This window comes from Episyrphus balteatus, chromosome 4 (assembly GCF_945859705.1).
Source record: "Episyrphus balteatus chromosome 4, idEpiBalt1.1, whole genome shotgun sequence".
NCBI classification, from domain to species: domain Eukaryota; kingdom Metazoa; phylum Arthropoda; class Insecta; order Diptera; family Syrphidae; genus Episyrphus; species Episyrphus balteatus.
Window position 1 is genome coordinate 44296338 of NC_079137.1, and position 25652 is coordinate 44321989.

Genomic DNA, 25652 nt, shown 5'->3' on the forward strand with positions numbered 1-25652 from the left:
TCAACTGATAGAGTGGAACTATGTACTACAAAAAAGGAGGGACTGATTTGGACATGGACACAAAGAGAATATTATAAACCTTCTCGAGAGTAGTTTCCTAAATGACACAATTGTTTAAGCTATTTGCAACCTGGTAAACCACTTTTTTTGTGTCATTTGTCGTCGTCGATGAATAAGGAAAGAGATTTGTTAAACAAAATAAACCCACTGAATGGATTGAATGGGTTTTCTTCCCAGCAAAAGAAAAGAAGAGATTATAAAAAAAAAGTTTTGTCGGCCATTTTTTTGTTTCTATAAAATTAGTAGTTTTCTTTTGCTTTACAGCGAATTTGTTATTAAATAAAACTTCTTCCCCATTGCATAAAAAATGAGAATGAATCAACAAGAGGACATACAAAAAATTACCAAAAAACGGCGTACATTTATAAAATTCAAGACGAATTCCAATGAATTTAGAAAGAGTTTATAACTCTTGTGTGTTTGAAGACGTAAAATCAAAAAAATTATAAATACAAAAATAAACTTTAACAAGTTTAGAATTATTTAATTGTTTCACTATAATGTTAGTTTTTTTTTATTTTATTTTATTTGTAATTTTAATTGAATTTCACTTGTGGAAATCACACAGAAAAAAACATAACACAAAATAAAACTCAACACAACTTTGCAATTATAAAAATGAACCAACAAGGGGGAAATCATTTCATATATAAAATGTCACTTTGGGAGTTGTCAGCCTGAAGTTGGATGAACCTTTTTTTTTTTTTGTTGGTGGGTTGGTAGAAAAAAGGTTTTGGTGTTGGATATATATTAGTATGGTAGATTAGGAGGATAAATTATATATTGGAGACATGAACCTTTTTTTTTTTAGTACAAGTGAAGTTGTAATTTTGTTCAATTTTGGTTTTATTTGTTTAAAATTGGATTAAGTTATACAAAGGAGATTGTAAACAAATAGTAGGTAAAGTAAACATCTTTCGGGTTGTATAAACAAATAATAATTGATATAAACAAATTAACAGGTGGTGGTGAGTATTTGTCATGGGTGGTGGATGGAGTGAGTGTGGTGATTATTAAGGGCGAGTGATAAGCATTTATTCTATTTATTTTTTGTATGTCCCATTTACACGACTGACAACTTGCGTGTAATTTTGTCACACAATTGTCAAATGCTTTTGTCATTATTTAAAAAAAAAATGAGCAGGTTATCATTCGTTACCCTTGGCCACCACTTGAAATAAATGATTGCAAGAAATATGTCATGTAGCCAATATTTCCTGTGGAGTCCCTTTAAATTTCCGTATTTAAGGCTAGTACGCTGCTGAAGCCTCTGCTGAAGCGAAAAGTCCAAATAAAAACATTCAAAATTTATTTAAAATCAAAAAAAAAAAAATCAAATTTAAAGCAAGAAATAAATGCATTAAAAGTAAAAAACAACCGTCAACAATGCTCTTGTGGTCAAGAAAAATGCACAGAGGACAGTAAAAAGTAAGTGACAAATGGGTGAAAGCTCTCCAATTTTTCGCTAGAGCTGCGTACTGAAAAACGAAAAGCAAAACGAAATTTTCCGTTCAGGATTTCGTTAACGAAATTTTTAATGGAAAATTTCTTTTCGCTTTTCAGCAGCGTGCCCACTGTAATACCTGGGCGAAACGCATATGAAGTTGAGGTCAATTAAACTTTTTAATTGAATTAATTTATAACTAGAACGGCTACTTTTTGCAAAAATTCAAAAAGTGAAAATTTTCAAACTCATTTTGTGACAGTTTTTCCGAACAATTTTTGTAGTTTTTTACAAAAACAAATAGCGCTAAAAAGAAATAAAAATCAATCCAGAAAATAATTTTTTTTAATGCATTATTGTTTTCATTACAAATTAAAAAAAAAAATTTGAATTAAAAATAAAAAAATCGCATTAAAAAAATGTTTTATTGCTATTGAAAAATATTTGCATTAAAAAAAACTCATTGCAAATAAAAAGTTTTCTGTATTGAAAAAAAAAATTAATGCAAAATGTGTGCATTAACAGCCGTATTTATTAGATTTGCAGATTTGCTTAAATTGGTTCTCAAAGGTTGTTCAGTTAAACTTTCTTAAATATTTAATTCGCCTTTAAGCAACCGTTGAATGAATGAATGAATGTGTTGTGGGGGAAAGTTGCACTGCGACCTTAAAGGTCTATTGTGCCCCCAAATTTGGCTGCAATTAACTACTTACAGTACAGTCTCCAGTTTGATACTTTTTAGGTATTTGATTAACTGGAGTATTTCTATCGACGGTAGATCTTTACTTGTTACCTGGTGCTGGCCCAGGTATCTGTGTCGATTGTGCATTAGTGCTTCACAGTTGCCCAGTATGTGTTCTGGCGTCTCTTCATTATTGTTGCAGAATCTACAGGTGGCACTGTCTGCCAGGCCAATGTTGTTGAGGTGTTTTCTCAGCTTGCAGTGGCCTGTAAGGATCCCTGTTATTATTCTCAGGTTGTTTCTACTCAGGTTAATGCAGGTTTTAAATCTTTTTTGGTTGTAATTCCCAAGTAGTGATTTCGCCTGTCTGAGTTTAGGAGTCTCTTTCCAAATTTTAGTTCGTTTGGCCTCCTCATCGGTTTTTATCATTTGTTTGATCGTGCTGTCTCCAATTCCGCAATATGGTTCTGGGCCCATAAGAGGTGCGGTTGCACCTGCTTTTGCTAAGGAGTCTGCTACTTCGTTCCCTTGTACTCCAACATGTCCGGGAACCCAGTACAGTGTTATTTTATTTGCCTTGCCAAGCTCGTTCAGCTTCTTCACACATTCCCATACGAGTTTGGAGTTGATGGCGTATGAGTTTATAGCTTTAAGTGCGGCCTGGCTATCAGACATGATGGCAATGTTTTGGTTTTTGTATTTTCTTTCGAGATTACGTTCTGCGCATTTATCTATAGCGTTGATTTCCGCTTGAAAAATGCTAGGAAACTGCCCCATTGGAATGGAAATTTTGGTTCTAGGCCCAAATATTCCTGCTCCAGTTCCATCAGCTGTACTCGATCCATCAGTGTACCACTTGATGGCGTTTGCATTGAAAGTGTAGTTCGTGGATTCACTTACCCACTTTGCCTTGCTACTAAACTGTGTTTGAAAGTTTTTCTCAAAGTTGTATTTCTTGATCATGCAATCTCTTGGGATGTCAAGGAGGTTTTTAACTGTGGTGTTCGATATTGAGTCCCTTTCTTTGAGACCAATACTCTTGCCCGTACCAGTTCCCTCTTTTGCAAATCTCAAGATTGTTCCGTTAGCAGTACTACTTATTACTTCATGGAGTGGTGTTAAGTGGAGGATGACTTCCATTGCTGCTGTAGGGCAAGTTCTCATTGAGCCAGTAATGCATAAGCAGGCCAATCTTTGAACTTTGTTTAATGTCTTTTTAGTTGTAACTAGTTCGGTTCTTTTGTGCCAAACAACCGCACCGTAGGTGATAATGGGTCTCACCATCATGGTATACATCCACCTTAGGATATTTGGTTTGCACCCCCATGATTTATTTGCCAGTCTTCGGCATATCATAAGGGCTTTTGTGGCTTTCCCGACTGTTATTTCTAAGTGTTTATTCCAGAGGAGTTTACTGTCTAGTGTGATACCTAGATATTTTACCTCTCTCTTTAGTTCAATGACCTTACCAGCTAGCTGGGTAGGTCTGATATGAGGCAAAAGCCGTTTCCTTGTGAATGGTACAATTGTAGTTTTTGCTGGGTTGATAATTAGCCCCACCGTTAAACACCATTTACTTGTTGCTTAAATTTATATTTATAATCGAATTTCCACAGATGATTAACTAATCGATAGTTGTGTCAAAAAATGAAGAGGAATTGACTAATCTAGTACAAAATACTATTACATTTAAGAAACATCACGTCATTTTTGACAGCTTGAGGGTATGTATTTTTGTAAACAAAAATTCTTAACCTTGACTGAAAAGAAAATCACGTTGACGATGATTTTGCTTTTATTTATATTAACCATTTTAATTTTTTTAACATTCCTTATTTTTAATTTAAAATTCAAGCTCCTTTTAGGACCAGTTTTGTATATTTGGGGTCATTCCGAAAACTCTAAATAGACTTAAATTCAAATTTTGCGCGTTTCTTCCCAACTACTCTGTTGTTTGTTTACGTCTCTCCTGTAAAATTTTGATTTTGGGAGTGACGAGGTTTTCTCATGAGACCGACGATATGTAAAAATAGCCACATCCATGCTTGAACCGAAGTTGACCTTCAGCTAATCCGCCGAAATCGGTGGGTTAAATTCTTGATCCGATGCTGAACCACGTTTGTACAACTGGCCCTTAGGGAATAATTTCATTTCAAACCATAATAGGTGTGTTTTTTATTACCACCGGTCTTAACTGGTTAAAAAAAACGCCTCGGGGCTTAGCGAGAAAAATTGGCAGCACTGCCCTGCAAACCAAACCTCAGTAGTTTAGGGGAAATTACAACCACCAACAAAGTCTTTACTTTGTAGATGTATGTGTTTCCTTATTTACCAAAACCTCTCCCCTCAAAATATTGTAGTTTTGTTTCTCCTGAAAAAAATAAACTCTTTGGTAAATGGGAGGAAAAGAGTGCGATGTATGCAATGCTCAAGGTTTTCTCTCTTTTGTAATGGCGACTCGCCATTTTCCTGCATTTCTAGTGAAACCTTGATAGCCACAGCAACTTAGCCACAGCAATTAGCTAAGCAAAAAAAAACATTTCTGTGCTCCAAAATAAAACAATTTAATTTAAAAAAATAAATATCGTCGTAATCAGTGTTATTTGTGAAAATTATTTTCAATACACAATGTGTAGTAGCACAAATTCTTCGGCACGCCACAAAAATTCCACCACCATTTCTTTCCATCATCAAAATGCACAACCTCAGCCTTGTGCATTTAGAAAAATCAAAATAAAAAAAATGATACAAAAACCACCACCCATGGATTTGGAAAATATAGGTATGCTTATTTTAAAATTAATAAATTATATAATTGTTGATTTCTCTGTCTTCTAGTGGAGATCAATTCCAGACATCAATGACTGAGTTTAGAGTTCGAAATTTTCCCCCACGCCATCCAGAACGAGTGAAACGAATCTTATGTTTAGTAGAGACTACAATACTTGAGTGTGATCCACATTTCACAGACTTGTAGTGTAAGTTAAAGAGATTCCCTTCTGCTCTTTGTGAAGCTGATGGTACTATTTTTTTTTCTCAGGTCTGCACTGCACCCTTCGACCACTTGTTGATGTGTTCGCTCTAATCCTAGACAAAAACAACATTCAACAATTCTATGTCGAGTATAAAAATGACGTCAGAGACTCCTTGCTCGCCACACTATTGGATGCAGTCCGTTCGAGTGGCAATCAAGATGTGCAAGTTCGTATTAAAAATACATTGCGTGGAAAGCATTTTGTTCCCCTCAACAGTTGTGTGCATGAAGTGACTCTCCTTCGTTTAGTGATAAAGAATTTCCAAAATTCCTGACGTAGATGTAAGATTTAAGAGAAATTCAACGCCAACATTCCTCATAGAAGTCTGAAGTAAAGTGTCACACAAGACGTTCATGTTTTGATATACAATTCGAATGAATAAATCTAAATCTCTAACCAAAGTTTTAACTTCAGAGTTTATTTGTAATTTCATTTGTAGTTTCAAAATGTTTAGATTTACTAGGAACAAACTACTTCTCTTACGTACAAATTTCACCACTTAATTACGTACTTTTAGATTCAAGGAGCCATATGGAGTTTCAGTGGTTTTTCTGTAGCTAAAAAAGTACTGGAAAATGTACATCAGAAGCACTTCCAGATGTGCTTCGCTGATGTAGTTTTGAAGTACATTTGTCTGTACTTTTAATGGAGGGGAAATTCATTTCATCGTATTCTTATATACAGAAAGTATATAACTGAGTTTTTTCCCGAACTCCTATCTTTTTTCAGTGGAAAAGAAGTACTTCTTTTACGTACATATTTCGCCGGTTTTTTCTGTAGTTCTACGTTTGCTGGGTGCTTACTAAATGTTCCGAAATCAGCTGACACAAAAAAATATAAATTTGTCATATTTTTCGCTTTTGGGGTTTCTTGTGTGTTTTAAAAAAAAAATTTAACTAACTATTAAATAAATATTTAAAATAATAATTGTCATTCCAAACAGCAGTTTTGATGTTTTTAAACAAATTATAAACAATTTACGAACAAGTTAAAATGGTAGCACAGATTTAAATCTGTTGAAAAAGTTAAGTGCAGAGAATTCTCCGGTCTAAGCAACTAAGCCCAAGGGGCTATAAAGTGTTGTTGCATTTAACATGTAAATTGCTTAGCCCCAACTGCGTTTTTTTTTGTCCAGTTAAGACCGGTGGTAATAAAAAACACACCTAATGACGCCTTCACCTCACACCCTATATAAATTATTATCATGATACTAAGCTCACGATCTTAGTAATAATTCATATGGGGTCAAATCCATCTTGGCTCTAAGCAAGCTCTAAACGCGGTGAATATGACGTTTAAGTTAAGCAATCGTTAAGCAACGTTGCTTAAAGCCCAGTACGCAGATCGCGCTAAACTAAATTTTATCTCGACAATTTTTATCTCTACACGCGTTCGCTAAAAGCCAAGATAAATTTAAATTTAAAAATAACGGCTGAATCACAGTTTCATTTACTTATACCAGCTTACATTCAATATTACATTACATATTTTTTTTACCTGCAGAATACCTTTTTTACGTTCTCATTTTGTTTTATTCCTCTTCTTTTATATATTCCAAGGTTTTTTTTGCCTCTTATTCCTTGCAGCAACAACAACAACCACAAAAATGTCTAAATTTATCTGTGAAAAAATGCGCTGAGCATTATTTCGCGAGCTAAATTGAGTGGAGACTTTTTGCAAAAGTAGTAGATGAGAATTCGAATTTAGCACGTGAACTGCGTACTACCTGGCTAAAAATCCTCGCTAAAATTTATCTTTGGAGGAAATTTGTATGAAAGATAAATTTTAGCGCGATCTGCGTACTAGGCTTAAATGTGTACATTTTTTATAAATACACATTTAAATATTTTATTTTTTAAATATTTCGTCGAATTTCTTTCAATTTTGATTATTTGATGAGACATTATTTTTAAGGTTCAATATTATAGTTAAAATAGTTTGTGTTTGGTCAAATAGCCAAAATTGTAACAAATTCGACGAATATTAAAAAAAAAAATTTAATGCACATTTTGCATTGAATTTTTTTTTTCAATGCAGAAAACTTTTTATTTGCAATAAATTTCTAAAAATTTTATTTTCAATGCAAATATTTTTCAGTTGCAATACAACATTTTTTTTTTTAATGCAAATTTTTTTAATTGCAACAATTATTTTTTTTTAATGGAATTTTTTTTTATTTTCAATAAATATTTTTTTTACAACCTTGGATCATTTACTTTATTTCATCATATTTGTTCCAATATTTACAATTCTTTAATTTATTTATTTTATAAATAAAGGATCCTCTGAAGAAGATGGCATAATCGAAAAGTCAAGAAATTAACGAAATTGTTGATTCATGAAAATCATCATTGCCGATGAAAAAAAATTGAGATAAAAGATACACAGCTATTGTATCTTATTGAGTAATTATGACAATAAACTGAAACTGAATTAATTAAACACTTTGGTCAAATAATTCCTCACATATTATTTTTAAGCAAAGTGCAATGTCACCATAATTTATAAAAATGAAATCCACACAGAATTCCATATCCATTATTAAACTCACTACTAGCCCTTAAATAATTCCCATCCATGCGTTGATATACGTTTGTCATTTCCATTTCCAATTTTTATCAAATTCCCTTTTCTCTGCATCATTCGTTCAAAAAATTTATAAACCAAAATGGCAGTCTAGTATTTTTGTGTGTGACAAGGATTTTTATCTCTACTATAAAACATAAAAAAAAAACCTCACTACTATAATCTACTTATTTGTTTTTATTTATTTGTTAATAATAAAGTAAACAAAACCAATTTGTGTATAATCTATTCTTTATCTAAACAAAACTCAAATTCAACCCAACAAAAAAAGAAAAGAAAAAAAAATGATTTGAAAGTGGTGGTGCAAAAAAAATAAAAAAAAAAAAAAAATAATCGAATGACACATGACAGAAATACACAGAAATTGCATTTTTTTCTTTTCTCAAAAAAAAAAATTATTTTAAATGAGTGAAGGAGAACTACAAAAAAGTGATCCAGCTAGGGAGAGGTGTATATAAGAGAGACAGGAAAAATGTTGAATAAATAAAAAAAAAGTAAAAAAGAATCTCTGAAAAAAAAAATCGAATTACAAAAAAAAAAAAAACCTGCATTTTTTGTGGAAAAATAGAGAAAATTATATAAACAAAATTTTATTATTTTGTGTGTTGTGTCGTCGTAGTGTGCTCTTGTTTGTTCCTCATTCTTCTTCGATCCTGAAAATGTAAAAAAAAAATTTGCATTTTTTTCTCAAAATCACATCTCTCTCTCTCTCTCTCATTGCACAAATAAAAAGGTAAAGTACAAAAAATAAGAACAAAAAAATAAAATCATTATGAACTAATTTTTTTTTATTACACTTCTTTTTTTTTTGTTTTCTGTGTGTGTTTTATTATATTTTACTTAACTCCACTTCACCATCCTCCTTCACTTTTTTTTTTGTGGTCGTTTGCTTTTCTTACATCTTCGCCAGGCACACACCACGACCACATCATAAATCGTGTGTTTCGTGGAAATACAACAAATACAACAACACGATAGCACGGCACGATTATCAAACACACAGTGGGGCTGGTTTTTCTTTAGGGGTTTTTTTGTACTCCACTTTTTCATAGTTTCCAAAATAGTTGGGAAGTTTTTTTTTTTTTTTAAATTGAGCCTGCAATGTGATTCCAATTGGATTTGAATGAAGTTCAAGATAACGAGCTAATTTATTTGTGAGGTAAGAAAAAAATGTGAAAAAGGTTTTTCTTATCTTTAAGTTATCAAAAGAATTGTTATATTTTGTCCTGTCTGTCGTCAGGAGGTAAAACTAATTCAGTTTTGAAGAGAATTTCATATTCTGTAAATTTGTGCCCTCATTTAAATCCCATCAAGTGCTCATTACGTTTACAAAAAAGAATTACGAGTTGAGACTGCAGCAATTACTTTTGTTGTTTGAGACAATTTGCCTTTTCTTCTTACTTTCTATATATAGGTACTATATAGGGCAAGTTTAGGATTCGTAAAAAAAAAAAATCAAACTCGAGATAACAATTTTAGATGACAATACGATGAATGCCAAAAAAGTGGGTCCGGCAAATTCTGTCTGTCTGTCTTTCTACTACTAGAGGGATTTTCTTCAAACTTGATCTAGTTAACAGTTTTTGGTGATTCCCTAAATGACCAAAACTAACGATACCTGTCATATAACGGAAATACAAAATTTAATTTATTTCAAAAAGGGCTCTAACCAGTGTTACTCGCAAAAAGTCAAAAATCAAATCGTATCTTATTTGAAAGCTTATTATTAAGAAGTCTAATAGGCTGCTGCAGTGAAAAAGAGGTGGAGATTTCTCCAAAGTAACTGGTATAGTTTTCACTTTTCAAAAAAACAGAACGTTTTTATTTTAAACCTAATACGCAGGTACAACGAAATCTTGAACGAACATAGCAGCTAGCTGTAGAAAAGAATTCCAGATCAGAAATAAATCTCAACCTTTTTGAAAGGTTCCTTAATAACTCTTATTTGTCGCCATTTTCAATAAAGGTCATAAAATAACCTTTATTTTTAAAAAAAGAAAAATTTCGGTCAAGGTCTGAGAGAAACCTTTATTTTGTATTTTTTTATGTTTCGGTCAACCAGTGAGATTTATCGCTAAGAGAAAAAAATAAATCTCATCTGCAAATGTATCAATTCCTAGAGACATGGGAGTGGTGCCATATGAAAGCTTATATTCTCAGCTACCCGATAGTGGTATACTCCGGTTTCTCGATTTTTTTCAAAATTCCGAGAAAATCGCGTTTGAAAGTTGGGGTAAAATTTTTTTTCGAAAAATCCCCGAATCTTTGAACGCTCCTGGAAGCTAAACCGCTTGAGAGCAATTTTTGGGAGTGATGCCAAATGATAGCTTGTGTCATGGGCCTACGCTTTGCACATTGTCAGATTTTAAAAAAATCATCTTCCATGTTAAACCGCCACATCATGCCTTTTTTTTCAGAATCGGACTTAACTTTTTTTTACCTTAACTGGTAGACCAGAATGAAGCGCAATGACTTTTGACGTTTCTAATGTGGTTGCTCAGTTAATATTATTGGGCACGTTCAAACACCTATCGGATAGGCTATCTGGGATAAACGTATCTGGAATATCTTTTTGAACGAAGAGCTATCCAGATAGCTTGCCCAAGCAGCTACCAAAAAATATTGAGAAGAGGAAACTGTTTATTTTGAGCAAATTACATTTTTTTTTTATTGTTGAATAGTACTTGCACAATCGCTTTGACTTTATTTCTTGCAAATTTGTATTTATTTTTAAGCCCGAAAAGTAATCAAAATAAAAAAAAACTAAATGTTTATCAGCTGATCACTTGAATACCTGAGGTATACCAGAAATTCTCGGATACCTTCAGATTATTTTTTGACAGAAAATGGTTCGTTTCCTTGCTAATTTTTAACATTGTTTACAACAACAAAAAGCTATCCGATAGCTTTATGTTAGCTCTTTGAACGTGCCCATTTTTTTTTTCAAGGCAATTGACATTTTAGTGCGCCACATAATTCTGTTCATCTTTTCTACATTTTGAGCGATTTTATTTGACATCTTGTACCACGGCGTTTTTCTTTGCCACAAGCGAATTTCCATTCTGTTCAGCCAGTAAAGTTCTCCTGGTTTGAGAACGCGTGCACCTACAGGGATGGGAGTTGTACCCAAATGTAGGTTTTCATTTTTTTCAAAATTCCGAGATATAGCCGCTTGAAGTTGGGCGGGCCTTTTGGTTGGCCTTTTCCATTTATTTTTTTTGTAAAAATCTCAACCATTGAGAGATATTTAAAAAAATAAAAAATAAATCTCAACCGATACCTTTATTTTTGATTTTTTAAAATAAATCTCAAACCTTAACCGAAACTATTTAAAGTAATGTGGTAACTCTCAGAGAGAAACCGATTGAAAATAAAGGTTGACTTGTATTTCTGGTCTCTGTCCTGGACATTTTTCTTTAAATATAAATTGATTTCATTGGCAGCATCACTGAGCGTATGAAAAAGCCATGCACAGACCCTTTCTAATTTATTATTATTGTTGTGCCATTTTTTTATAGGATTTTACGCTTTTATCTAGGTTTTAATTAATGAAGTTTACAAAAAAAACCGTTCTGCTGGAGGCGGAAGGAAACTATGTTTTAGACTTTATATCTTTCTGAAATATAGCCCTGCATTTTAAGCAGTTTTGTCTTCTTGTGATTATTTTTTAAAGGTACATATTATAAAACCCCAAAAGCTTTTAAATTATCGATATATTTTAAATTTGATAACTGTTGATTTTGAAATTAAGTCCATATTATAATATTGGAAAATAATTTTTAAAGAGAAAGATAGAACTATTTCCTAAACAAATACAAAAAATGTTTAACATAAGCAGATCATTGTTGCCTGCAAAATAGACCAAGTTATTGCATAAATTGTGGTCTGTGCAAGCAAACAAATGTATCGACTTATTTCGGTCGAAGAAAAAAATGCTTTTAGTCGATCTTTTCAATTTATTTCAACGAAAAACAAACAAAATTTTATTTGAAAAAAGTAACATGGTAACAAAATTAAATATTATTTGAAAAGTGTAACACTTTTGTTACACTTGTAACATTGTGGCAACATTGGAACGATTTTGATTAAAATTTTTCTGTTTAGTGCTACACATACAGTATCGGACAAAACATTTGCAACTCAAAGTGATTTTGAACAAATTGATCAATTGCTTTAAAATTTAAATCAATACTTAACAAATTTTAATACATTTCGAAAGCTCATTATCTTAAGAAAATACATAAATACATAATTCTCAAAATAATATTAAATATAAATTAAACTACGCTGAATTGTATCGAGTAACCTCAAATCACCATGTGACAAAACAATTGTAACTTTTATTTCAACTACAAATAAATTAATACCTAAAAAATCAATATTTATTGATAAAAAATTTATTTTCTATCTTGGCCTTTCACCGACAAGGCATTGGTTCAATTAAATTTTGTAAAACAGTTAATGGTACATCATTCCAAACCTTTTCATATGTCCTGCAGTTTTACTATTTTCTCGATTAATTTTCCGTTTGACGATCTTGCACAGATTTTCTTTTGGCTTAAAATCGAGTGACAGTGGGGGCAATCCATAACTGTAATATTGTCATCATCATTAACCGTGGTTTAACTGGACTTTCTGTGTGTTTTGAGTCATTTTGGTGCTTAAATACCCAACAAAATGGCAAATCCCATTTCAAAATACTTTTCAAAGGCGTATTGGTCCATCATTCCATTAATTTTTTTATCGAAATTTCGTCTTTATAAGTTGAATAATATTTTCTTAAAAATGGCATAGGTAACAACTTTTTTTGAAAGTTGTTAGAAAATTTTTATATTTTGTTTTTGATCTGTAGTCCAAAATAATGCGTTTCGCCCAGTTGGGCTCATCAGTAAGATGCTGTTGTACCCTTCTTATACGCAAAATTTGTAGTTGATGATTGCCAACATTTATATATTTTACAGTGAAAACTCACTGGGGGATAAAGAAAAGAATGCTGCCTGAGGTGGGGCTCGAACCCACACCTCCAGGTTAGCAGTCAAGCACTACATCCACTGTACCATTGCCACCCGTTTAGAATTACTTTTACCATAAGAGCAAGTACGTGCGACCCCAGTCGTGCATTTTATTTTTTTAATTTCTTCTACTTCATCTGTTTATTCATTTATCTTAAAAACCTTATCTTGAATTCGTTTATTTAATCTGCATGGCGTAGGTACAATGAAAATATATTGCGTTTAAGTCGAGGGGGATATGACTATGACTAGTATTGAACAGATGTATGGTAGCTTTTTGAAAATTAAATTCAAGGCTTGAATAGTTTTGTGTCTTATCAGTGTGCACCATATAGTTCCAAATAGTTTCGGTAGTAGAAAGTATCGAATGATGCTAAATTATAATCTCTCGTTGGTCTGATTTCGGTGTGAGATCAATTTGGTGGTTCATTGAGCGTGTTATAATGTATTTTGTTTGTCTAGTCTACAAATTCTAGTCTAGTGCAAATTCAGTGGTTAGCCAAATGGCTAACCCAACTGTCAGTTGAGACGTGCGTCAGTGGTTTTCATATGAAATTAATCAGTTGGATCGTAATATAGAACAAAATGTTGATTTCACGAAAATTTTTCTTCTACTGAAGCTCTCATCTGGAGTAAGTAAATATTTCATGATGATTTATCAAAAATGTGTGAACTCAAAGTTCAATGAATTAACAGAAACGAGATTACCATTTATAAATTTCAATATGACTGACTTTACAAATTTATTTTCTATAATAAGTAGAATTAATGACAAAAAGAATTCTTATGATACTTGAATAACTAGCCGCACGACAAACGAGATTGAAACATCTAGTTGTATTTTGTGACCATACCTATCAGGGATATAGGTAAACAAAAACAACCACGAGCTTCTACTACGATCACTTTAAACAAATTCTGAAGATTCATATCTGTTTTTGTTTTTAATCAAATAAATTCATTAACCATATCAAAAAGAAATTTAGTTTGAAAGTCGGAGTATTTATTTATAAGTGCGTCTGGATGATTTTTGGTTTTAAATTATGATGGGAATTACTCTTCTCAGAATCGTTGTGGGAATCATTTTTGTGCATTTTTGTGCATAAAACAAAAAGCCTCCATACATATATGCTTCTGGCCGTAGAACTTTTTGTTGCATTCTATTTAATCTTGAAATTGTATATGTATCTGAGCTGATGCAATATGTTTTATGCTTGAATATTATTTACTGTCACTCATTCTGCCTGCTTCAAGAATGAATGTTTTCAAGAAAGAAATTCCAACGAGTTTTGAAGAACAAGATTATTAACTTTGAAGAAAAAGCTACATAGAAACATTCGTTCCATGAAAAAAGCAATTTTTTCTTTGGATTTTTCTTCAATTTTTTTTTTTGTGATTTCTTGTTTTTACGTGAAATAGAATTAGACCTTAGAGTTAATTACATCATCAACTTTAAACTTCAATAGGTGTTTCCATGTGTTCTTAATTTTTTAGAATTTCTACATTTGTGTGACCACAAAAAATATATTTCAAAGCTATAGTATGGCTCAATTATTTGTTTTTGAAGTCGACAGTGTGATTCTATCCAATAATGACACTGTGACAATTAGAAAATGTAGATGACTGTCCTGGACCATTCTTTAACCTGTTATTTTAAGTTCCATTAACTAGTTAGGTTAACGGTACCTCCATTTAAGATCAGTGACACGGATCAAGCACAAGTTTCATAAAAGTCCAACTTCATTTTTGACAAATTTAGAAAAAAAATGTACCAGTACATAATGTCAATTTGTTTTGGTATTCAGAATACAATTTTGTAAAACATTTTTCTAAATAACGTTACGTAACTTACAGTGAAAAATTACAAGGAAATTCAAATTATGCACTAAATATCTGTATTGTTTGGAATAAATATGATAACTCCCTTAAAAAAAAAAATCGTTACAAAACTACATTTATGATACTTTTTGTCTATATTTTCGCAGCGCAGACGGTGGTAAAAACGCTATAAATGTCTGTCTTAGCACCATAATAACATTGTGTGAAGTGTTTCCTACTTTGTCTATATGAAATTTTTAAAAATTAACATTCCCTTGGCCTTCTCGAGGACAGTTTATTTTGCAGAAACCTAATTCTTATTGTTGAGGTTTTTAGGTACAAAAGTTGGTCTAAACAGAACTTGGATTTCACAAATAAGTTGTTTCAGGAGTTTTTTCCTTAGTCTTCTTTGTGTTTCTTGGTTGCTGGTCCATTTTATAACCCTTCATGGGTCAATAAAATAAAAACAACTGCTGCATAAACGTGAAACATCGACAAACAAGAAATAAAAACATTGCGAAATATTTCCTAAGTCATTTTTTTGGGACATGTTTCACTACTTCCTAAAGAAATTGATGTTTATAAAATGTAGATAATTACCACTATCATTTTGTCCGATCGTATATTCTTCTAAAATTAACGAGGTCTGAATTAAACAAATCATGGTGTTTGTCTCAGGCATAACAATGATTATATAAAAGCAAAATAACAATAGTACATTTCTTCAAACCAATATAATGATTGAATTAATAACAAATTTTTCAAGAATTTTTTAAACATTTGTGGTTTTTTCTGTTTAACTAAATCAAAATAGAAATTCCAAAGAATCGTGACTAATGACAAATTAGTATGAAAAATAAAATTAGTGAAGACTCATTTAATTTCGGACATTCAAACATAAAATCAAGCATAAATTAAATTTTTTTTTTTACATTTAATTGAAAAAAAAATATTCAACTACACAGTGAAAGTTCTATAAACGTTTGAATTTTATCAAATTAAATTTTTGATTAACTTTTCTTTGAATACAATATATCAGGAAAAGCCGAAATGTAAATCAATATGCGTTAAGGATTTTGTGTTTTTTTTTTTTTTTAAGTGGAGACAAAAATCCGTACTACCCTTCTGATTTAAATGTTAAAATTGTCAATTTTAAATCTTAAATCATTAATTTAGAAGTTAAAGTTGTCAATGCCTTGGAAATTCTTCAAAGCATTTTAAAATATATGGTTTCTTACTCTCCTCTGAAAACATTAAAATGTATGTTATTTTAACAATGACCGATTAAATCAAAGCTCCTGAAATTTTTCTTTAAATTATGAAGAAAATGAGTATTTCCTATTAAAGAACATTTTTACTATTTCCTAAAATCTATTAAGGGCGATTTGCATAAGATGCGATCAGAGGGTGTATTTTATAGATTTATTAAAGATTTAATATTTTACTAATACATATATTTTTTGTATATCAACACACATTTGAAATTTACATAATTAAAAAAAAAAAATACTATATTAGGACATATTTGTGCAAAACATAAAAATAAACACACTGCCAGAAGTGCCAATCTAATTCACATTTCATCTAATCAACCATTGCAGATCCAACAAAAAATAATAGCCGATTTATTATTTAATGATATTAGAATTTTATTCAATACGAAATATAAAAAAAAAAATACTTTTGATAAAAAAATGTTACTAACATTTTCATAAAAAGTGATTTGTATTGTAGAAAATATATTTGCCAATATTTAAATTATTTGCATTCTTTAAATTGATTGATTTAAGTTAATAAAGGCTATTATAGCTTTTTAATTATTTTTTCTTTTGTTCCTTAAATTTAAATTATTCTGAATGAAATTTTGAAGCATTCCTTTCCTTTCTTATACACCTGAATAGTAATAGTAGTAAGTTATCATCACAGTTATTAAATTTTATTTGAATAAATCAAATATCTTTTTTTAATGCTTTGTCCCCTTTATCAAGATATATTGCCCTATTATGACTCGCAATTCGAACCATTTGGGTATTCCGATTAGAAAACTAAGTCGATTAGCTCGCAATGCAGTCAAAATAAAAAAAAAATTATGTGACAATAGTATTTTTTAAAACCCTAAAGCTCAATAACTTTGATGCGCCAAGTTTTTGTTTGTGATTCGCAAGTCAGAAAAATACCCATACCATATTTCCTCTAAATTATGTTACTTTCCATCAAAAGTAAATCTTAGATAAAAATTGAGTTTGAATTCAACGCATCAGAAGCCTAATAAATAAAACCCCATAAATTACATTAATAAAAATATCCAGAATAAAAAAAAAATGGAGGAACACCAACAATCTTCAGAAAAACATAATTTGTTTATTTCTATTAAAAAAATATTGTTGATCAATGTATAGCATTAAGCATAATTAAGGGCCATTTGCTGAATCGAAACTTAAATAATTTATCTTTAACATAAATGCTTAAGTTTCGATTCAGAAAACGGCTCCAAATGCAATAAGCGCCCTCCAGCTCTTCGCAAATTGCACTGAATCTTCCCTCACTGTACAGCGCTTATCAGTCTTCGGACTCTTCTGTGTTATTGAGTGATCATGTAACAACTATTCATTAATTGGCTAGATTCAATGGACACCTATCCCGTTTTGCTAAGAAGTTCTTCTTTGGATATCGATTAGGTCAGCGAATCCTTGAGCAAATTTTGAGGTTTTACATTTGAACTGCATCCAAATTCACAATATAATGCTAAAAAAAATTTACTCTTAGCGGTGCTACCCAAAACGTTCACGAAGTTGCACAACTGTTCATTGGTGAGCGATTCGCTTATGGATTCAAGTCAGTTAAAAAAATCTACCGATTATGAAAAAATTTAACAATTTTTAATTTGTTGATACAAAATCACACGTATAGATATTTTTAATTTGCATTCACCACAAAGTTATAACCATTTATTGCTTTTTGAAACAATTTCGGAATGTCCTGCATGTCCCAACACACTAGACAAATTTATCATATGAAAATAAATTAGGATTCTTACCATTATATTGAGGTTGTTATACCCTTTTTTTGAGTTGAGTTGGCCTATTTGCCCAAAATAAAAGTTAACAATAAAAATTGTTCCAAAATCGGTTGTTCTCATCATTACCGTTAACGTAGTCATTATTATTTGTGCCTATTAATCTTGTGCTATTTCAGATTGCCGTTAAAAGTGTCTTATAACGGTTCTTCATTTTCAGAATGTGGATCATAACAGACAGTAACAAAATTAAAATGTGCTTCGTTTGACTAAAAAACAAACTTGTGATAAGACTTGAGAAGCAGATTTCTAAAATCACCAACGAATAAATAAAACATATATATTATATAGAAATACACATATAGATATAATCAAAATAAAGAGATTTTTGTTTTATAAACAAAAACAAATTATAAATAATATATAAAATATACAAAATGGGCAAGCAAAATAGCAAATTAAAGCCAGAGGTGCTCGAAGACTTAAAACAAAATACAGAATTCACTGATGCTGAAATTCAAGAATGGTATAAGGGCTTCTTAAAAGACTGCCCGAGTGGCCATTTGTCAGTGGAAGAATTCAAAAAAATATACGGCAATTTCTTCCCGTATGGTGATGCTAGCAAATTTGCGGAACATGTATTTCGAACTTTTGATGCTAATGGAGATGGTACTATTGACTTCCGTGAATTTTTGTGTGCATTAAGTGTTACATCGAGAGGTAAGCTGGAGCAAAAACTCAAATGGGCATTCTCGATGTATGATTTAGATGGCAATGGCTACATATCGCGTCAAGAAATGCTCGAAATCGTAACAGCAATTTATAAAATGGTTGGATCAGTTATGAAAATGCCCGAAGACGAAAGCACCCCGGAGAAACGAACTGATAAAATATTTCGTCAAATGGATCGAAACAAAGATGGTAAACTCAGTCTTGAGGAATTTATCGAAGGAGCAAAAAGTGATCCATCTATCGTACGACTATTACAGTGCGATCCGCAAGCACAGTGAAATTGTATAGTTTTTTCTTTCTTAGAACTTTCATTTCGAATTAAATATTTATTGGCTTATATCTAAGGCATAATTCTTATTTAAAAAAACAAAAACAAAAAAAAAAGATTTATTATCTATCATAAAACAAAATGTATGTTGCATGCACAATATGTAAATGATATGTCTTCGTACACTTTGGTTTTAAAATTAACAAAAAACAACAAAAAAAAATCAAAAAAAAATTTTGCAAAAAAAAACGAAATAACAAAATAAAAAAACAATTTATCTGAAAATTATAAACCAATTTCATTCAACTTATTATAGTTAAAAAAAAAATGTATTGTCGCTATTGTAAAGTTTTAAAAGACTTAACTTAAGTTTAAAACATCTAAATAAATTTTGATGCATTGAACCTAAATAATTAAACAAACAAAAAAAAAAAACAAAAGTTGTAATTGTGTATCAATCGTTTTTTCGATCGATGACGGCAAACGTACTATGAAAAAGTAAGTGGTTCCATCTACTGGTCTTCTTTGGTTGCTTTGGTGCTGGCTTAGAAGTAAGAAGAAATGTTATACATGCCTTGAAAATTGAATATTACAGTTCTTAATGGACAAAAAAGGCTCAAACTATTAACTTTCATTGCCATTATAAAGAAAGATATCTTACTTAAACGTCAATTATCCCTTTAGAACGAGTAATTTTATTGTTTTTGTTTACCATAAAAAAACAACATAAGAAAGAAATACTCTAATCATTTGTTGTATAAATGAATGTTAGATTTATTTTTATTTATAGGAAGTACTTATCTTGAAAAAAAATTTTTTTCCAAAATCAATTTTCTTGTAATAAATTCTTTGACTTGTTAAGAATAAAAGTTAAAGGTCAAGGGCGTACTAATATTGATATAATGACAAATAATGGCATGATACCGTATTTGAATTATCAGATAGTAATTATGAAATAACAAATGACTCCTAACAATGTTTTAATATTTGTAGTCTGAATGTTAATGTATACAGGTAGTAAATATTATACTTAACTTAGGTATAGGAATAATTTTGCCCGATAGGTCAAGTGTTTTGCCATGTTTTAATGAATTGTGAGACACAAAGTGTAGGTATTTCGATTTTCGAAATCATGTGGAAAAATACTAAGTGTGTAATCCTCCTGTGCTGCATTTTCTTGTAAAAATTCACTTGTTAAAATGAGTTTGGTTAAGAATACTCAACTTCGTCGATTTTCCGAGTACTAAGAAATAGAAAAAATAAGCGTAACTACTCGCATTTTTACAGATCAAACCATTTAAATTCAATTTTGTACGGAAAATCTTATACATTGAAAACGGTACAGAACATATATTTGCACTTTTTACGGAGTTTTATGCATAAATTTTCCTTTTAACAGTAAACAGTAAAAGTGCAAGTAATTTCTATTATTTTTCCATTACTGTAGTTATCCAATTTTATAAAAGCCAAAATTTGTAACTACTTAACCTTTCAGTTTGATACCTATAATACTTCCTTTCGTTCTTACCTATTTCCTATTTAAGTTATACTGCTATTTTTAACTTTGTTTTAAAAAATTTAATTTTTTTAAATATCTCCTAACATTCTTTTAAGGAAATATTAATTTTAAAACATACAGGGACGCAAAATCGTAATACCTTACTTACTTACTTACTTAGAGTGACCAGCGCCGTTGTAAGGCGGCTACAATCCGCTGTGGATTTGGGCCTCAACCAACAAGCTTCGCCAGCCAGCTCTATTTTAAGCTCGCTGCTTCCAGTTTCGCACGCAAAGTTGATTGAGGTCCCCTTCCACTTGGTTGCGCCACCTCAGATGAGGTCTTCCTCTACTGCGCCGCCGTCCCTCTGGGTTGGAGTCGTAATACCTACAGACTTCTAAAGAATGCAGAATAAGTGAGGTCTCTTTTCACAGGCTGGAGCGGTCGTCCTAGACTTATTTCTGTGCTTTTTTTTTAAGGTCCTCCGTTAAGGCCCTCAAGGAGAAGAACAGAAAGACAACAAATTTCAAGATTTTCCGTTTATATGTCAACTTTCTCGAAGCTCAGTTTTAGAACTCGGGGTATAATTCTGTTCAATTTACCTAAGAAAAAGGTTGTATTCGTAATTAGCTGTGGATTAACAGCCGGTACTTCCAATTTGTATATACATAGTATCTCTTCAGATCTGCCTGCCAATATAAATGAACTACGATACATAATAATGTTCAAGTAAAAAAGAAATGTATATAAAATACATAGGTTCTTTGAAAAAAGTCCTCAAATATGCACTTAAGCAATTAGGAGAATGACAAAATTATAAGTGTATACAAGTTTTGTTAGTGAAATAAAATCAGAAAACATACACCCTCTTCCAAAATGAACGATGGAAAAAATTCTTCAACATATTGTAAGAGATTGCAAAGTGGCTACGCATTCCTTTGTCCTTTTACTTATATGCAGACAATAGATATTCGAGATTTTCTAGTTTTTATTGTTCGCTTGCATTATAAAATATCATTTTCCCTTTGCATTATTTTTTCAAGTTGAAGAAAGATACCACATATCTAATAATAGTTAAAAAAATAAGCAGCGTAATTAGATTAGGTAAACATAAAGTGCAAAGCAAATTTCTTAGCAATATAACATTTGTAACCAAAAAAAAAAAGGTTATAAATACTTTCAAGGGTTTGTTTCCCAGTTCATAGTTAAAGGTCAAGGTATATTTTTTGGCAGCAGATCGATGCATTGATTTGTGTGTTTAGTCCATCTCTTCAAGGTTATATAGCAAAGATAAATTGTATGAACATTTCAAAGTAACCAATACGCTAAACATTTAATATAATGGTTCTAGTAAACTACCTAAATTGAAGAAAAATTAGAAGACAGAACAATGTAGACAAAAACTTCTTTTGCTTAAAATTTTGTTGTGCGCGCTCATAAACTGCTCATAAATTTATGAGGCTCTGCTATTCACCAACTATCATATCGTCTCTCTTCTCATGAACTGACCTATCTGCTTTTTTAATACTTTACAGGAGAGCAGTTTTAAGATTTGTGTACTTCTTTTGTTGGTGTTATTTTTGTTTTTTTTTTGGTATTTGGTTTATAAAATTTAGTTACGTTCCAGACACTTTTTGTGGAATCTATTGATGTGGAAATAGTTTAAATTTATCTAAGACGTAAATGCCAAAATCTCAAAAACGACGGTTTGCGAGTTATGTCAATTCGGGAGAAGAGGGACAATATGTATTTTTTTTTTTAAGTACGAAAATAAGATCGACTCTCACAAAACACGAATGGTGAAATTAAATAGTGAGCCACTTGCCCCATGTATGTGTCTCTTAAATTATGAGTGCTCAGTAAATACCGCCCTTAGAAAAGGTTTCAACATTTACTATTTAGGAAAAAAAAGTATCTTTCGAAATTATTTATGTAAGTAAGTCATTTGATCATTTTATTTTATTGAGCAGAACCAACATTTATTCTTGTTATATCCAGCTTTTCCTCCAATTAACCGTAAGCGCAAAAAAATGTTTTTTTTGAATCAGCCTATAGTTATGAATGATGATTATATTCATTGCAAATAGTTCAAAACATCGGCCTATCAATTGATGCATCACGTTCAAGAACCACTACTCTTAAAAGAAAAACGTTTTTGATCCAGAATTAACAATAAATTATTCGCTTCTTTCTCTCCTTTTAAAAGTCAGATGATACCGACTCAAAAAACGAAAAACTTAATTTTGGAAACTGGAGTTGTTTGGTTCTACCACTGTAAAGTACATTCTACTAAATATCTTATAGTTGATGAGAATATTTTGAAATAAAAATTTGGTTCCCCAAAAGATAGAACTTGAATAACAATTTTTTTCTTCTATGTTATTCTTCCAAAGTAAAACAATATTTAAAAAATGTATTAGTTTCTAATTTTAGCAGTCTTTGAGCCCCCGCACACTACGGACTTTCTACAGGCTCATAGTTTAGTCTGTTTCTTAATCAGTATGAAAAAGTGCGCACACTTTAATGATTAAGTATCAGCCGATCAAAAAGTTTGAACAATCGAAAAAAAAGTTTTTTTTGTTTTTACATAATTGTCTTTAAACTTTAAACTATTTAGTCTGCTGACTGTGCGCACCCTAGCTGTCCAATCCGACTGCACTATCGACCGATAGAAAGTCTGTAGTGTGCTAAGGCTATTATTGTTTAATCTGGTTACTGCACTAGATGCCTTACTTGACCTTTGTCATACCATATTTCAAACAATTAATATTAATACATTTTATTGGTTGGTCGGTGATTCAAGAAACTTGAATAGTTTCGAGATTCAAAGAGTGTGAATGATGATTTTCCTCATTAAAACTGTTGTTTTTGGTGTCCAGAATTTACTCCTTAGTATTTCTGGTTGCATTCTACTACTTTTCTTCTATACAATAAATGAGTCGTTATATTTGAAAGTGGTATGAGTCAGATTAAGCATGTTTGTCAAGAAATATCAATTTATTTAATCAAAAACAACAATTAAAGGGATTTTTATTGTCAAATATAAAAATTGAGTAACTAACCCATCCACTGACATTTTATTTGGAAAAGAGATTTAATTGTTACTTACACCACTTTCAAATATAACTACTAATTGTCTTTGAATGCCCTCTGAAATACTTAAAAGTACTTTGCAATAGATACTGAAGTCCAAAGGAATTCAGAAAGTATCATGACTTCTAAGTCAGCAAACTTTCCAATCAATTTACATTTAACATTCTCATATTGCTTAAAGTTACAATTAAAAAAACCCGAGAAAATTAGAGCAGATTTTAAGCAAATCGATTATACTCGTACCAAATTAATTTGACTTCAAAAACTATAAAACCTTTCAAAAGATACACTCGTACACATACAACACACTTAAAAGCGTGGATTAGGCCTATTGGGGAGACCACGTTAAAAAAAACGCACCTTGTACTCTACCTCGAAGGTGGTGCGGAAAGGAGTGCACAATTCGTGACATAAAAACTATATATCGGTTACAATTTTCGTATACCGCATTATAACCCCCCAAAAAATGGTTACTCTTATGAATAATATTAAAAAATTTCTTTGTATCATTTTTGTACAAATTGTCCCTAAGCTACAAATTTTACATAATTTTTTTTTGTTTCCATAAAAGTTACCATTCTAAAGGGATATAGTCACGAAAAAACCATTTCTTACCAAAAATAAAATTCTCAGCGCGGCACTCGGGTCCATTAGAACGTTTGATTGTTGATTTTTTTTTTCCAATGGAACCCCGAGATATCAAGGTGCATATCAGAGTTCTTAACTTTTTTCGGGAATTACTCCCTAGAGCAGTATGTCTATCTTACTACTTCCAAATTAGTTCAGTCAATGGGGGAAAAATCTGAAAAAAGTTGTGACATCAGCTAAGTTTGGACGCAGTTTTGAAGAAGGGTTTATTCAGAATTTGGTCTTGTGGGGCGTTCGCCATTTTGAAAAACGCATTAGTCTCAATAGTTCGAGAACGACTGGTCGAACAGAAGATTTGCAAGGATTTTTTAGATTGGAAATATAATTATCTTTCTTTAGTACATCATTTTCCTATAGAAGTTATACTTTTAGAGTTACAGTACCGCAAATAGTGCATTTTTTAATATGTATTTTAAACAACCCCTAGAGTTAAGTGGAACATAACTGAAAATGGGATACTTTGCGGTACTCTTACTCTGAAAGTATAACTCCGAGAGAAAAAATATGTATTAGAGAAAGAAAGATAATTCAATTTTCAACCAGAAACATCTTTGCAAATTCTCTTTCTGACAAGTCGTTCTCGAGATATGAAGACTCATGCGTTTTTCAAAACGGCGGAAACCCCACAAGACCAAACAATACGCAAACTGAGATTTATACTCAAGATTAACCCTTCTTAAATACTGCATCCAAACTAAGCTGACGTCACATCTTTTTTCAAATCGCCTACATTTGTCTTCTCATTGACTGAACTAAATGGCTAAAAAAAAGCTCCAACTTTCTGTGCCATATCCATATTCGAGAAACGAAACTTAAAAACCCAAAAAAAAAAATGTCATTCCAGATTCCACCATCATCTACCACTGCTTGGCTCCACTGATTCCAGTGTACATTATTATTTGTTTCTCGTTTCATCGTCGTCGTCGTTTTCATCGTCATTCTTATTGTTTTTTAATTTTATCTCCTTCTCTATCCCACTGACTGACACCTTGTATATGTCGATATGGTTATGGTTATACTTTTTTTTTTATATGAAAAAGTGCATTTTAGCTAAATATAGTTAGTGGAGTAGCTATGTGCTGATGTGCTCCTTGCTGTGGTACTGGGTACTGCTGCTGCTGCTACTCTTGCTTGCTTGCTTGCTGCTGTTCGTACATACATTCGTTCGTTCATTCGAACTGGCCGATGTGAACAAGAAGAAGAAATCTATGTTACAATGTTAAGGCATAAATCAATAGGTCGCTGTTGGTGCTGCTGTGCTGCTATTGCCACTGCTCTTAGTGCTGTTGTTATTTTTTCAACATCTTCTCCTCCTCATAAAAGTGCCGAAAAGAATTTGATCTAAAAAAACGTTTGGAAAATAAACAAATTTTCAATTCCAAAGTGAAAACACACAATATTTAATGTCCACTCAGCAAATTGCTGAAGTAATCATATCCAAATTGGTTTGTGGTAAAGCGTAGTGCTATGATTAATAACCCGCTGGTGCTTTTTCTTCTTCCGCAAAAAGAGAACATAATCGCAATGGTATGAATTTTTTGTATAGTTTTTTGCGTGAGTTCGTTGTTGTTGTTGTTTTTTTTTTTTTTATTCTTGAGAAGGAAATTTTCGAAAACTTGTTTTCTCGTAGGAGCACGGACTTGGGCGTGGTGTAGTTTGCACTTGTACAAAACTTAAATTTTTGAAAATTATTAATTTACTTCATCCAAAAAGAATTTCTTAAAGCTACCTCCCTCCTCTGAATCCGACCGACCGACGAA

At 31.5% G+C, this 25652-nt stretch overlaps 4 protein-coding genes and 1 long non-coding RNA gene across 7 annotated transcripts in view; 3 read left to right on the forward strand and 2 right to left on the reverse strand.

Moving 5' to 3' along the window:
* LOC129920176 (atypical protein kinase C) overlaps positions 1-670 on the reverse strand; it is a 90011-nt gene extending 89341 nt beyond the window's left edge. Inside the window, exon 1 of the mRNA XM_056001408.1 lies at positions 421-670. The gene's annotated coding sequence lies outside the window, so the exon portion shown is untranslated. The remainder of the gene's footprint in view (positions 1-420) is intronic.
* A 1543-nt stretch (positions 671-2213) lies between these two features.
* Positions 2214-3470, reverse strand: LOC129919225 (uncharacterized). The gene has a single exon (XM_056000079.1). It carries the CDS (start codon positions 3468-3470, stop codon positions 2214-2216), a length of 1257 nt encoding a protein of 418 aa, XP_055856054.1.
* Positions 3471-4438: 968 nt separating this feature from the next.
* LOC129919099 (uncharacterized) lies at positions 4439-5622 on the forward strand. Its single transcript, XR_008773051.1, has 3 exons — positions 4439-4968; positions 5025-5164; positions 5227-5622. It is a non-coding gene; the product is annotated as an uncharacterized LOC129919099 (long non-coding RNA).
* Positions 5623-7923: 2301 nt separating this feature from the next.
* On the forward strand, positions 7924-18721 carry LOC129920225 (neurocalcin homolog). Of its 2 annotated transcripts, none has more exons than XM_056001480.1 (2): positions 7924-8540; positions 17874-18721. In XM_056001480.1, exon 2 carries the CDS (start codon positions 18091-18093, stop codon positions 18661-18663), a length of 573 nt encoding a protein of 190 aa, XP_055857455.1. In that variant the 5' UTR covers positions 7924-8540; positions 17874-18090; the 3' UTR covers positions 18664-18721. The 2 variants fall into 2 exon arrangements, with proteins under 2 accessions (XP_055857455.1, XP_055857456.1); XM_056001481.1 differs by lacking the exon at positions 7924-8540 and adding an exon at positions 12800-13451.
* Positions 8718-25652, forward strand: part of LOC129920221 (uncharacterized) — a 48182-nt gene continuing 31247 nt past the window's right edge. Inside the window, exon 1 of one of the 2 annotated variants that reach the window (XM_056001475.1) lies at positions 8718-8966. The gene's annotated coding sequence lies outside the window, so the exon portion shown is untranslated. Of the gene's footprint in view, positions 8967-24313; positions 25420-25652 lie in introns of those variants that run through there. The other variant, XM_056001473.1, reaches the window with a different exon arrangement.